The following is a 13765-nucleotide window of genomic DNA, read 5'->3' on the forward strand; positions in this document are numbered from 1 at the left end:
TTTGTATTATTTTGTTTAATGGCTCAAACAAGGATACCAACATTCAATCTCTCAGCACCAAACCAATAGTCTAACGTTGTTTTTATCTGTCAAAGTGGATAAATTCACACTTATTAATATTACATTTCATCTGCCATATTCCAGTGCATGCACTTAAACTGTTCAAGATCACTTAGAACCCTAGTAATAACACCCCACCATTTATCTCTACTCTTTGCCTAGTGTCTGGAAACCAATCCATGTTTAGTAAAATATCTCCAATTCCAAAATCTCAAACTTTGTTGATTAACTTCCCGCATGGGACTTGATCAAAAGTCTTCTGTGAATCGCTACAACATACCCACTCCAATTAACATTCTCAAAAAAGTTTGTTAAACATGATTTCTCTTTCATATATCTGGGTAGACTCAGCCAACTTTTTCAATATTTTCTAAGTATGAAGTTATTGCATCCTTCACAACAGATTCTAACATTTTCTTATATTATCAATGTGAAATTAACGGGTCTGTAGTTCTCCAAGCGCTCTCCTGCTCCACCATACCCTTCTTGAAAAGCAGGTTTACATTTGCCATTTTCCAGTCCCAGTCCACAGGAACCTTTCCAGAATCTGTAGAATTCTGAAAATCTTGCTTTAAAAACCAAACTGGCATGCTTCACCAATCTGTGTTTGATAAAGACCCTCCTGTTTCCAAACAGATTTTAGCATGCAAAATCAAAGAGCAGGGCTTTTATTTGTATAAAATTGTCGACAAAAGCAAACACAAGCAGGCGTTAGGTGTTATAAGATGGAAATCAGCCATTTCAAGTTGGGACAGACAGTATGTTTAAAATCAAGACAAATGTATGAAAAATATTGCCAGCAAGTACTTCATTCTTTGACCAGCAGGCATCCTTCATACGTTAGGAGTGCGGTCTTGGTTTAGAAGAGCAAAATATATGTTCAATTTTAGACTTCTGCAATTTGATGTAATTGGATCTTGATGAAGAAGAGAAAAATTGTCCCAGAGGACAATTAAGAGTCAACCACATTGCTATGGGTCTGTAGTCACATGGAGGCCAGACTGGGCAAGGACAGCAGTTCTTTCCCTAAAAAGGATATTATTAAACCAGATGGGTGTTTACAACAATCAAGAACAGTTATTATTCTTAGTAATGGAAGACGCAAGTGAAAGCAATGTTCTTCTCTCTGATTTGCTGGCTGGTATACTTGTATGTATCTATGGGTTAAGACGAAAAGCAAACTGGTGAAATACTGCAAATCCTGAAAATTATCTGGATATAAACATAGAGACCAACATCTGTCTACACTGCCACAATATTTTTGCATGCACATGATCTAAGGTTTCTCAGGACATACTACATTAAGTTATAATTGTAAAGTTGAGAAAAGTATGGAATGATACACAATAGATACTCACTGGTGTGATTGTTGTATCGCTCGATGTAGTACAAGTAGTGGATGGCTCTGTTCTTTGCCTACAAATTCAACAAAATAAATAGTGAAATGAAGCACTGAATGGTATACTGAACCAGACAAAGGCAAAAAATATTATTATAGTTATAAATGAGGTAAATCACGTAATGTCAGATGCCAAACAGTTCAGCTCAACTCTGGTCTAGTCAGCCAATACAGAGTTCAAGTTTGAGACCACGCTGACTAATGTTAGCTAATATTTTGCCTTTTCTCAGAACAAGCACTGGATGGTGGAGTGATGCACAACAGTGGGAAAATTCACAGAAATAGTGACAAAGTGCAAAGTTGCTTGAAAAGCTCAGGAGTCTGGCAGCATCTGAGATGAAAAGAAAATCAGTTAATGTTTCAGGTCCGGTGACCCTTCCTCAGATTTTTTTTAGAAGAAAAGAAAAATTTGCTGCCAGACCTTCTGAGCTTTTCCAGCAACTTTGTTTTTTTCCCTGATTTGCAGTATCTGCAGTTCTTTCGGTTTTTATTTGGCAGAAGTAGTGACCTGCCAGAGGCCCTTCTCCAGTGAGGTGGCATCAGGGCTGCGGTGAGGGTGGCAGGGCAGCAATTGCTGGCATGCAAGCTGGAGCTGGCAAATCAATGTGTACAACAGTTGCTGCTTGGGTGCTTAGGGTAAAAATTCTTATTCTGCAGAGTGCTAGAATGCAGAAGTGGGCTTGTATAACAGTTGCTCATATGAGCTCCCCCAGAGTGCAGGGAAGGACTGACAGCCTTCACAACTGCTCATGTTCAATCTGTCTTACAGTCAATCATGTTACAAGTCAAGCTACTTCGTGAGACTATCTTGGGCCAATAAATAAAACAATTTGTGAAAACAAATCAGAAGAATTACAATAGAGATGCTGCAGGTTCAACATCTGGCTCACTGCGTTTGACTTGTGTTGTATCAAATAAAAGTAAGTTTAGAGGAAATTAGGAAACTATAACGGTGAAAGATATATGACTATCAATTTAATGGAACCAAACTTTAAAAAAAAAAATCTCATTCAGAATGCAGAGGACTCTCATAACCCTGGGCGCAGGCTGATGGCCTGGGAGCTTAAACTTGTATTTGCCCATGGTTCTCCATATTTTGATGCTCACAGCATTAACTAGACTAGAAAGGGATATTGGAAATCAATACCAAGTTAGCAACAGAGGCCAAGTAACAAGATAATGTAATATTTTCATAGCTACAATTGGAAAGGAGATGTCTTATTAATGAAATATTTGAACTTTGAAACTGCTTTTCTGAAACAGTTGTACATAAATATGGTGTTTCCTTTGTTTATTCCCAATGTGAGCAATGTTCCCTCTAAAGTTAGTTATTGTGCTCAGCCTACTCAAGTACAGAATCAAACCACAACAATTAAAAACCTCAAAAATTCCTACCTTTCGGAGAGCAGTTGTTCTGTCAGGTGCTTTACCCAATGCGAAACCTGAAAAAATTTTAATAAACATCAATCACTAGTTGGTACAGAGGACACATTAAAAGGTAGTCCTACCAGGAGATAGTATAAGTCACTTAGGAATAAATAATCAACGAATAAAAATTTATTGCAAGGACAGACTAAGTGAATGGATTGAAAAAAGTATCTGCAGGAGTCATATCACTAATACTGTCCTTGGCATGAAAGCTCACGTGTAAATGTGTTTGTCTTAAGGTAAGATGAACATTACGGAAAACACCGTTGTCGTAGTGAAACAAATCATGCATACGTAGGAAGATCTAGTTAAATTAACCATCACCACCTGAACATCAAATTGGATGTTAATAAAAGCTTTTCATTGAGGTACAATAATTCCAAAGGAACTGTAAAACCAGGCTTCAGAGTATCATGTTTTTGAGTTGAGGCCGTTTTCAATCCATGATTAAGATCGATCTAAATGTTGCGATAGTTAGTCAGAAACATTCTGCATTGTAGAAATTTTTAGGGACAGTTAATCAGGAATTTCTGTTGGTGTGAAAACCTGGGGTGATTTGTCTCAAAAAAAAGAGGAACAGATTTTTGTCCGACAGCTGGATTTGGATTCAGTTTGATGAAGGTCTTTTATTTTTTGATCTGTATCTTTTCTTTGCTAGTTATACAGTTCTTAGTTATAGAGAAGGATCTTACTTGATTATTCTGAATGGTAGATTTTAAATCTTCAGCATTTGAATGACAATTTGAAGAGTTTAATTCAAAACTTTAATGAGTTAAGACTAGCCCAAACTAATATAAATTTTTGAAACAGCTTTTTTTTTTAAAAAAACTGACATTTTGTTAAAAGATCATGCCTGCTCTCCAGTGCCTTTATTTTATCCTTTTGGTTAACAATGTTTTCATTCCATTTGAAGTCCACTATCACAGTGATAAAGCACTCAAGCTTTAAAATAAATAATCAGACATCTGTAGGTGACAAGTCCCTCCAGGTCAGGCCAGAAAAAATATTACAGAATTATTTTGATCTTGCATGCCAGAAAACCTCAGCTGGAGGGCTGTGCATTGTTGTGGATTCTATAATAGAGGAAAGTATTGAAGAGAGTGCAGAAGCAATTTACCAGAATGGTTCCAGGAATTAGATATGTCACTTAAGAAGACAGATTGAAGAAGATGGGGACAATTCTTCTTGGACAGGAGAAGGCCAAGAGCAGATTTGACATATATTTTCAAATTCATGAGTGGATGGAGAGAGAAAAACTGTCCGCAGCTGTAAAAAGAGATGTCAGGGCACAGATTTAAAGTGATGTGTGAGCAAAGCAAGGGCGATGCAAGAAAAACAAAAACTCACAAAACAAAAACAAAAACCACACAGCGCGTAGGTCGGATTGGCATGAAATGCCTTGAAAATGTGGAGAAGTCAGGTTCAATTGAGGCATTTAAGAGCATTGGATTTGGAAAGAAACAATGTGCAGAGATAGTTGGGGTGGGGGATGTGTGGGTGGGGGGAAAGAGAGACTGGCGGTAAACAACAGAACAGGTGCAGAAAAAGGTCTCTTCCGTAACACAACAATGGTGAATGCGTGAACTTTGCACTCACATACATTAAATTCTAAATCATTTAGATTGTGCGGAATCGTAAGGATTGCAGGGAGAATGAGAATGTGTGCTTCAAACAAGGCAAACAATTAAAAGTATTTTTTAAAAATTCTACATGGCTGTAAATATGTCCAAACAGCTGCTTAGACAGACAGACATAGTTGGGCCGAAAGTAACCCATGAACTGGAAATTCAGTCTAGCCAATGAAAATACTCAAAGAGCATAAACATTAAATATCAATGCAGGCATATTGATAAAGCACCTTACTTTAAAACTATTTCCATGGAATGAGACTAGCTTAGCCTGATCTCCTTCGGCCTTATGATTGGAACATAAAAAAAGCTTTGAAACCAAATAGATTCTGACCAAATTCAGAACAATTTTCTCCCTCCTAGCATTTCAAAGAAGAGCTGAAACTCAACACCAGACTTAGGGTTTAAGTACATGATCAACGATAGAGGAGTGATATTCCATTCAGCAGAGCCAGAATTTTTTTTTTTTTAAATTTGCAATTAAACTTTTGAATGCTGTCCATCCTTCGGAATTTCTCACTACCAGTAACATACAACAAGCACTGTAACGGAGGATAACCCCTGGTATACAACGTACTGCAGTAGGAATCAAGTCCTCTCTCTCATGGGCCTTTCAGATAGATTGTACTTATATTATCAGAAATAAGAACCGAAATTGCTGGAAAAGCTCAGCAGGTCTGGCAGCATCTGCGGAAAGAAATCAAAGTTAACGTTCCAGGTCAAGCTCTAAGGAAGAGTCACTCAACCCGAAACATGAACTCCACAGAGGCTGCCAATGGGAGTTCATGTTTCGGGTCGAGTGGCTCTTCCTTCCAGCTTAACTGAAATGTTAACTGTGACTTCTTTCCACAGATGCTGCCAGACCTGCTGAGCTTTTCCAGCAATTTCTGGTTTTGTTTCTAATTTACACTACCTGCAATACTTTCAGTTTTTACGCACTTCTACTATCTTCAGTTGTTTTAGGCAGTTCCTTGAGGGAGGATTTTCTTCCACTCCAGCATGGTGGGTCCTGAGGTGGTGAAACCATCCAATGCTGGATCCATAAACCCTGCCACAGCTGGGGCAGGTAGTGTTTGAAGAATAAACAGAGAGATACTCAGGACTATCAGCACACTTGTCCTGCTGTTCCCACTTGGCCAACACCTGGTTTGATTTGAAATGCTCGAGATGGTTAGTGCCTTTGCTGTTCCGTTCTTCCCCAGTTCGGGCATCTCGGGCAAGAGATTCCCATGAACTCAGGAAGGCTTTGAAGATGTTCTTGATGCATTTTCTAAGCCATCCCTGTAACTGCTTTCTGATATGAAGTTTGGAGTAGAGAGCTTGTTTTGGAAGTCTTGTATCAGGCTTGGCTGAGATGGTTAACCCAATGCAGCTGAAGAACTGTAATCAGAGAGCACTGTTATTGCAGCACTGAATCCACCAATGAAATTGGCAGGGTTTTGATGAGACATCACTGGTGACATTTCTTTAGAAATTTAAGATGTGTGCACCTGAACTCCCAAGTCTCTTTGGACATTGTTTCAGAGATGGTAGGAACTGCAGATGCTGGGGAATCTGAGATAACAAGGTGCAGAACTGGATAAACACAGCAGGCCAAGCAGCGTCGCAGGAGCAGGAAAGCTGATGTTTCGGGCCTAGGCCCTTCTTCTGAAATCATTTCCGAAGGAGGGTCCAGGCCCGAAACGTCAGCTTTCCTGCTCCTATGATACTGCTCGGGCTGCTGTGTTCATCCAGCTCTACACCTTGTTATCTCTTTGGGCATCTACTATATTTACTTTCATACCATCTAGAAAGCACCCTGATCTATCCTTTCTCAATCCAAAATGGATAACCACATACACTTATTCTTGATCCTTCCAATGAGAACAGTTTCTCTTTACTCTGACCACTCATTTCATACATTTGGCAAATCACCTCTCGATATTCTCCTCCGCTCCTCTACCTCCTCCAATATATCCATGCTAGAGGCCTCTAACCCTAGAAAGAGTCTTGCAAATCTATTCTGCACTGCTTCCGACGCAATCACACTTTTTCTCAAACATTGCACCTGGAGTTGGAAGCAAATACTTCAATTGAACCAATGGTAAAGACTGAACATAACATTTTCTCTGTAATGTCATCATTTCCTAGGATGGTGACGGCGAGCAAGATGGGGCATAGCTTTAAATTGAGAGGTGAAAGATATAGGACAGATGTCAGAGGTAGTTTCTTTACTCAGAGAGAAGTAAGGGAATGGAACGCTTTGCTTGCAACGGTAGTAGATTCGCCAACTCTAGGTACATTTAAGTCGTCATTGGATAAGCATATGGATGTACATGGAATAGTGTAGGTTAGATGGGCTTGAGATCGGTATGACAGGTCGGCACAACATTGAGGGCCGAAGGGCCTGTACTATGCTGTAATGTTCTATAAATACAATCACATGCCAATTCAGTGATAGTTTCACCCAGTTCCACCCCCTTGACCTGTCCGTCCTCCCCGGACTGACATTTCCCCTCCCTACCCATACTTTCCTCTGCACCTATCTTCTCCTCTATCCATCTTCAGTCTGCCTCCCCCTCTCCCTATTTTTTTCAGAATCCTCTCCCCATCCCCCTTTTCTGATGAAGGCTGCAGGCCCAAAACGTCAACTTTTGTGCTCCTAAGATGCTGCTTGGCCTGCTGTGTTCATCCAGCCCCACACTTTGTTAACAATAATATATTTCTAAATCAGGATGGTGAACGGCTTGGAGGGGAACTTGCAGGTGGTGTCCCTATTATCTGCTGTCCTTGTCATAGAGTTATAAAACATGGAAACAGTCCCTTTGTTCCAACTCATCAATGCCCTTCTAGATAGAAGTGGTTGTGGGTTTAGAAGGTGCTATCATAAGGATTTTTAGTGAATATCTGCAGTGCATCTCGTAGATAGTACACACTGCTGCTACTGAGCATTGGTGGTGGAAAGAGTGGGAGCTTGTGGTTGCGGTGCCAATCAAGCAGGCTGCTTTGTTCTCCATGGTGTCAAGCTTCTTCAGTGTTGTTAGAGCTGTACCCATCCAGACAACTGAGGAGTATTCCATTGCACTCCTGACTTGTGCCTGGTACATGGTGGCAGGCTTGGCAGAGTCAGATGGTAAGAGATATTTGCTTAAGTATTCCTAGCCTCTGGCCTGCTCTTGTAGCCAAAGTATTTACATGGAGACAAAAACAAAGTTGCTAGAAAAGCTCAGCAGGTCTGGCAGCCTCTGTGAAGGAGAAAACAGAGTTAACGTTTCGGGTCCGGTGGGTCCGGCGTTTCGGTCAGGACTGAGGAAGGGGTCACCGGATCCCAAACGTTAACTCGGTTTTCTCCTTCACAGATGCTGCCAGACCTGCTGAGCTTTTCCAGCAACTTTGTTTTTGTTCCTGATTTACAGTATCCGTAGTTCTTTTCGTCTTCATTCATATGGAGAGTCTGGTTGAGTTTCTGCTCAATGGTAACCCCTGGATCTTGTTGATGGGAAACTCAGTGACAATGACACCATTCAACATCAGGCGGCAGTGGTTAGATTGTTACTTCTAGGAGATGATCATGGGCTGAAAAGTAAGTGAAATTCATGCCATTCAAATACCAGCCGAAGTTTGAATATTGCCTGTGTCCTGTTGCACTTGGATATGGACTGCTTCAATATTTGAGTCACGAATGTTGCTGAGCACCGTACAATCATTGGCAAACATCCCGACTTTTGACTTGATGATGGAGGGAAGGTCATTAATGAAGCAACTGAAGGTGATTGGATCCACAGCATTCTCCTGAGGAACGCCCACAAAAACGTCCTGGAGGTGAGATAACTGACGTCCAACAATCACAGTGATCTTCCTACGTGCCAGCTATGACTCCAACCAGTTTTCCTTCTTATTCCCATGGATTCCAATTTAGGGCTCCTTGATGCCACGTTCAGTTGACTGCAGCCTTGTTATCGAAGGCTGTCTCTCTCACTTCACCTCTGGAATTCAGCTCTATTGCTCATGTTTGAACCAAAGGCTATAATGAGGGGGAACCCAAACTGGGAGTCAGCAGGACTGTCCTTGTATCAATATATCCCATCAATATAAATACAGCTAGACTACTGGATTTTGTTCCTCTTCCAGATTACACCTCTGAAACCTTGTCAAGGATCCTCTCGGTCTTTGTTACGCCGACATGGTATCTTGATTACATTATCCATATAGACCTGCTCAGCTTTCACATGGATGACCAAGTTTAGCTCAGCACTAGGCAGATCAAAACCAGTGGACACTGGCACCACCATAAACTCTAACCCCTTGCTACTAACTCCATCCTCCCCACTGTCTTAGATCTACTTTCAGGCTGAGAAGTCTCCTTGCAAACTTCATGTTATGTTCAGTTCCAAGCTGAATTTAGTACTTAAAGGTGTTGGACTAGAAGGTTGAGAGTACACTAATGCTCTCCAGAGGATATGAGCCACAAAACCCCTCCACAGAGGCAACCCTTCCACGAGCCTGAATCATCCTCTCATTCAGTCTCTGCAATGCCATCCTGGCTGGCTTGCCAGCCAGCCAACCATAAAACCGGTTTCTGACACAGGTCATCTCCTCATTCAACGATACACTACAATCAAAATCCTGCCCTATCCATAAATCAGTATACAACTTCTCCCCTATTCTACCATCTCCTCTGCCTATACATCCTTCCTGATTTTTTCATTCCTTTAAGTTTAATTGTCTGCGCATCCCTCATTTTGACCTCCTGGATGTTCGAAAGACCCCTCAGCTTTTGAAGAAGAAATATTTGACCAATAGTGTGGCTATACTTTCCTTTCTTGTGTTTACTTGCAAAACATTTCAGATATAAAAGATGCTTTGCAAATGAAAGTTGGCACTGTCACATTCTTCCTGGTTGCCTTTTTGTTTTAAAAAGTCTAAAGACTCTAGGCTTTCCTCATCCTTCAAATAGGTCACGCGTGCTCAGTGTCATGGCCCGTTGAGTTTCACGAGCTGACTGGAACACCTCCACAGCCAGAAATGGCTACGAATATTCAAGGTGCAATCTGACTAGACCACTACACAGCGTGAGCAAGATTTTAGAAAAAGGTGGGAATACTCCAGTTTGGGCAGCTTTTAAAAAAGATCAAAAGCCTAAAATTTTAACTTCATCTCTCATCTTGCTTTCTCAGACTTCCAGAATTCACATTGTTCTGTCTTTACATTTGAGCCCGATTTTCTCTTCCTTGCATTTTGTCTTTTTTCCCCAAATTTGACTTTGATTTGCTCTTCTGGTTAGATCTTCTAATTCTGCAGGTCAATAAAGGTGTTAACGTAACTTAATAAGTTGAAAGTAAAGTTAAGTTGTCCAGTTTTCTTCCTACTGTCAATACTTCATTTCCTTTACATTGCATTTCACCCTCCATTGTCTTGTCCACTCAAATGTCGTCCAATTGTTTACATTATTCAAACTTTATATCAAAATATGAAGCAATTTTGCACAAGGTGATTTTTGAACGATATGAAAGTAATTATATTTCTTCAGACTGAACCTTCAATCTTTTTTCCAATTCTGGCTTTCTATCCTCCAATGACCATTTCCCAATCTCCTAATCTAGTGTCTTAATCTTTGAGGTTTATGGTTTCAATCTATTTTCCTCCTATCCCATCAATTTCACAGTGTTCACTATTTTCCTCCAACAGCAGCATATTGTATTTTTTCTAGCTTGCCTGACAACATAGTACCAAACAGGCTGCTACCTCCTTTATGCTGAGTCTCCACTGCTCCTCCATCTGTATCAGAGCACTTTTGCTGTGCATCATAAAATCTTCCACAACAGCTCCATGTACATGAACTGAATAATTACTTCGTCACGTTTTTGGTACTTTAACATTTTTGACAGGCGTTTGTGTAATTTTGAACATGCACATTACAAGTGTCAACATATGAAACTTAACCAGACTTTAAGATTGTTTAAAAAAATTAATCCAGCACCAAATCTTTGCAGAAACAAATCAAGAAAGCTAATGGAATGCTGGCCTACAAGGATGCAGAAGTTATGGTGCAGTTATACAAAACCCTGGTTAGATCAATCTTGGAGTACAACAAGCAGATCTGGGCACAATACCTTAGGAAGGAAATATTGGCCTTGGAAGGAGTACAATGTACAATGTACAAGTCCTCAAGATATTAACAGGAAAAGACAGGATAAATAAACTATTTCCAGTGGTTGGCTATTGTGTAAATTAGGGCCATATTACTCAGGGGAGATGTTAGGAAGCACTTATTCATACAAAGCTTGTATGTTTGGTACACTCTTCCACAAATGGTAGTGGATGATAGATCAGTTGTTAATTTTAAATTGGAGATGGATAGATTTTTGTTTAGCAAAAGCATTATCGGATCTGGGCCAAAGGCAGGTATATGGAGTTAGGTCTCAGATCTGCCAGGATCTCACTGCACAGTGGAACAGATGAATGATTTATTCTAGTTACCATGTTTCTATGAATCAATCCTGTATAGCTCGTTCTATCTAATTTGGGGAATTATGATCCCAATTATGATCGAATAACAGCCTGCGCTATATTCCTAGCTAAACATGGAACCACATCAGAGAACACTTTCAATGATCAAGAAAGAAATTTTAGTACCCAAATTATCATAATTATACTGTTGTGGTAATAATAATTTAATTACAGATTACTGTGTGATGGGCATAAAGAACATGCTACAGTGCTATTTTCAGACAGTAATAGGTAGCAGTGACCCAATTGAATGCCAATCATGCATAATTAAAATCCAGTTTAGTTGGTATTTACAATGGATTATTTTCATCTTCACAGATTAAATTATAGTGTGTAGTCAATTTACCAATAGTGCAACTTTATCGATAATGACCTGTAGCAGGTTTAAATAATTATGATCCATAATGTTTAATTATAGGTTGAATCAATACTAATAAGAAGTACCCATTTGATTTGTTATTCTAAACAGGCACAGAAGGCTTCTGAGTCACACGTACTTTACAGAATGGCTAATCCAAAAATCCCATACCCAAGTAAATGAAACATAATAAGCTGGGTATTTGAAGAGATCATTTAATAAAGCTTCATAATTGAATGTTTTAAGGAATATTAAAGCTCAAGGAATTAAAATATGATTATTGAGAATTGACAAATCCTCAATGCAGATAAGGCTGAGTTATCATTTAAATGAAAGAGTTTTGAACGGGTTCACGATTCACCGAGCCCTAAAGAACTCAGTGCCACAGTGCTAGATGATTTTTGAGAAGAATCGTTTTGCGTTGTTATAAACTGCTACATTGATACTAAGATGCATGCCCAAGTGACAAATAAAGATAGCCCTTAAAGGAAATCCAGAATCCAGTTTAGTTAAATGAATTAGCTTTGTAACTGTGGGTGATTTTATTAATTTGCACAAACATAAGGGATACATAATTGGAACAGAAATAAAATTTATATACAATGGAATAGTCCAATAATGATCTTTTATTAGCGACAATGATACTTAAGTACAACTGCATCTTTAAAATCTAATCTTGTAGAGATCGTACGTCAGATCTTCCTGACAATATTGCATGAGGCTTTGAGAAAACACAGTAACAGATGGTCATGGGATTCAGGTTCTAAAGCCTGTTGCGATAAGTTGGGTAGTGGATTCATTCCAGTATGAAAATAGGGATAACTCAGCTGGCAGCTCAGAGTTATGCTGTTAGTTTGTTCCTCGGATTGAAACCAAGGAGCATTTGCTCGTTGAGTGGTGATTAATTTTTTAAACAATACAAAAGTCTTTTTCTAACAACTAAAGCAACTACTCCTGAACCATGAAAGTTTCTCAAGAAATCCAGTGCAACTAAATTGAAAAAACTAACTAGAGGTGAACTCACACAATCAGACTTTAGTTTCTTTGCTGGCTGAATCATTTCTAGAAGACAAAATTATCTCCCTCACATATCTGCTCAAACATTTACTTAGCCCTTGCATTAGGAGTGTGACAACAAGTTGGAACAGCATCAAACTGTCATTGGGATAGCAATGTTTGTCACCATTTCTTCATGACTGGGTCATAAGTCTGGTACAGCATTTCCTAACTAATCCTACTGTGGAAGCAACATCATGATGGACTACAACTGTTCACGCAGAAGGCACTGCCACCGATAATCAGGAGTAGACAATGAAATGTGGATGTCAGCTTCACACTCCTCCTAAATAACCAGAAAATGAAAAGACCCGAACAGAATGAACCTAGCTTCTATACTACATGGAACCACTGATATAGGACAAATTCTCGTCCTTTACCGTGTTAATAGATGAGCAAGGAGGCTGTTCACATCAAACTATATAGAAGTGCAACAACAAAATTAACCAATTTTAATCAAGGCTAAAAAAAAATTACAACTCGCTTCTCACAGGTTAATTGATCAACTGAACAAATGCCAGACCAGAATGTCAAATTTATATTACCATCTGACCAGGGACCAGCAAATTATTTTAAAAGTAGACCCTTGAACTCTTCTTCACTGACCTTGGAATGTTCTGAATGAAAAGACAGAACAACCATTGAAAACTTTACAATAAGACCCTCCTTTTCTGTTGGGCACAATTGTATGATTATAGTATTTTAAAAGTCAACCGTAGCACCTTTGGAATGAAGCACATTCTAAAGGTTACATACTCACTGAATGCTGGAAATGGATTTTAACAAGTACACTTTCAATTGACCAGGTTAATGGATGAATCTTCCCAGGGCCTGAACGATGTCAGCTATGATGGGAAATATATGGGAAAAGTAAAACTGAGTGAGATGTGGAGTAAGGCCCTTCTTGATGCTGAGACCAAAAAGGTGTAATTTTCCACGTAAGTCCTGAACATTGTGACAAGCTTCTCGCAACTGAGTAGCAAGAAGCTTACTGAAGAGGATTATCACTCACCACTCAACAGCACCTAATCTCACCTTATTAAATATGCAGGCTCCATTTCTCCCATGTGCCAAACAGAAACCACACCCTGAGGATTCCTGCAGTGAAAGTCTGAGTGAGTATGTTATTGGAGAGAATACCGAGGGACAGGATCAACCAACATTCGGATAGTCAAGGTCTGATGAGGGATAGCCAAAATGGATTTGTGCATGGGAAATCATGTCTGGCAAATCTTTTAGAGTTTTTCAAAGAGGTAACCAAGAGGATGGATGAGGGTAGGGCAGTGGATATTGTCTAAATAGACCTTAGTAAAGCCTTTGATAAGGTCCCGCACAGCAGGCTAGTCA

General features: G+C 39.6%; 1 protein-coding gene across 1 annotated transcript in view; it reads right to left on the bottom strand.

Moving 5' to 3' along the window:
- Positions 1–13765, bottom strand: part of mrps5 (mitochondrial ribosomal protein S5) — a 130497-nt gene that overhangs the window by 9341 nt on the left and 107391 nt on the right. Inside the window, exons 7-8 of the mRNA XM_048531860.2 lie at positions 2855–2901; positions 1419–1476 (exon numbers count right to left, since the gene is read on the bottom strand). Coding sequence (XP_048387817.2) covers positions 1419–1476; positions 2855–2901 — 105 coding nt within the window. The remainder of the gene's footprint in view (positions 1–1418; positions 1477–2854; positions 2902–13765) is intronic.

This window comes from Stegostoma tigrinum, chromosome 4 (assembly GCF_030684315.1).
Source record: "Stegostoma tigrinum isolate sSteTig4 chromosome 4, sSteTig4.hap1, whole genome shotgun sequence".
Lineage (NCBI taxonomy): Eukaryota > Metazoa > Chordata > Chondrichthyes > Orectolobiformes > Stegostomatidae > Stegostoma > Stegostoma tigrinum.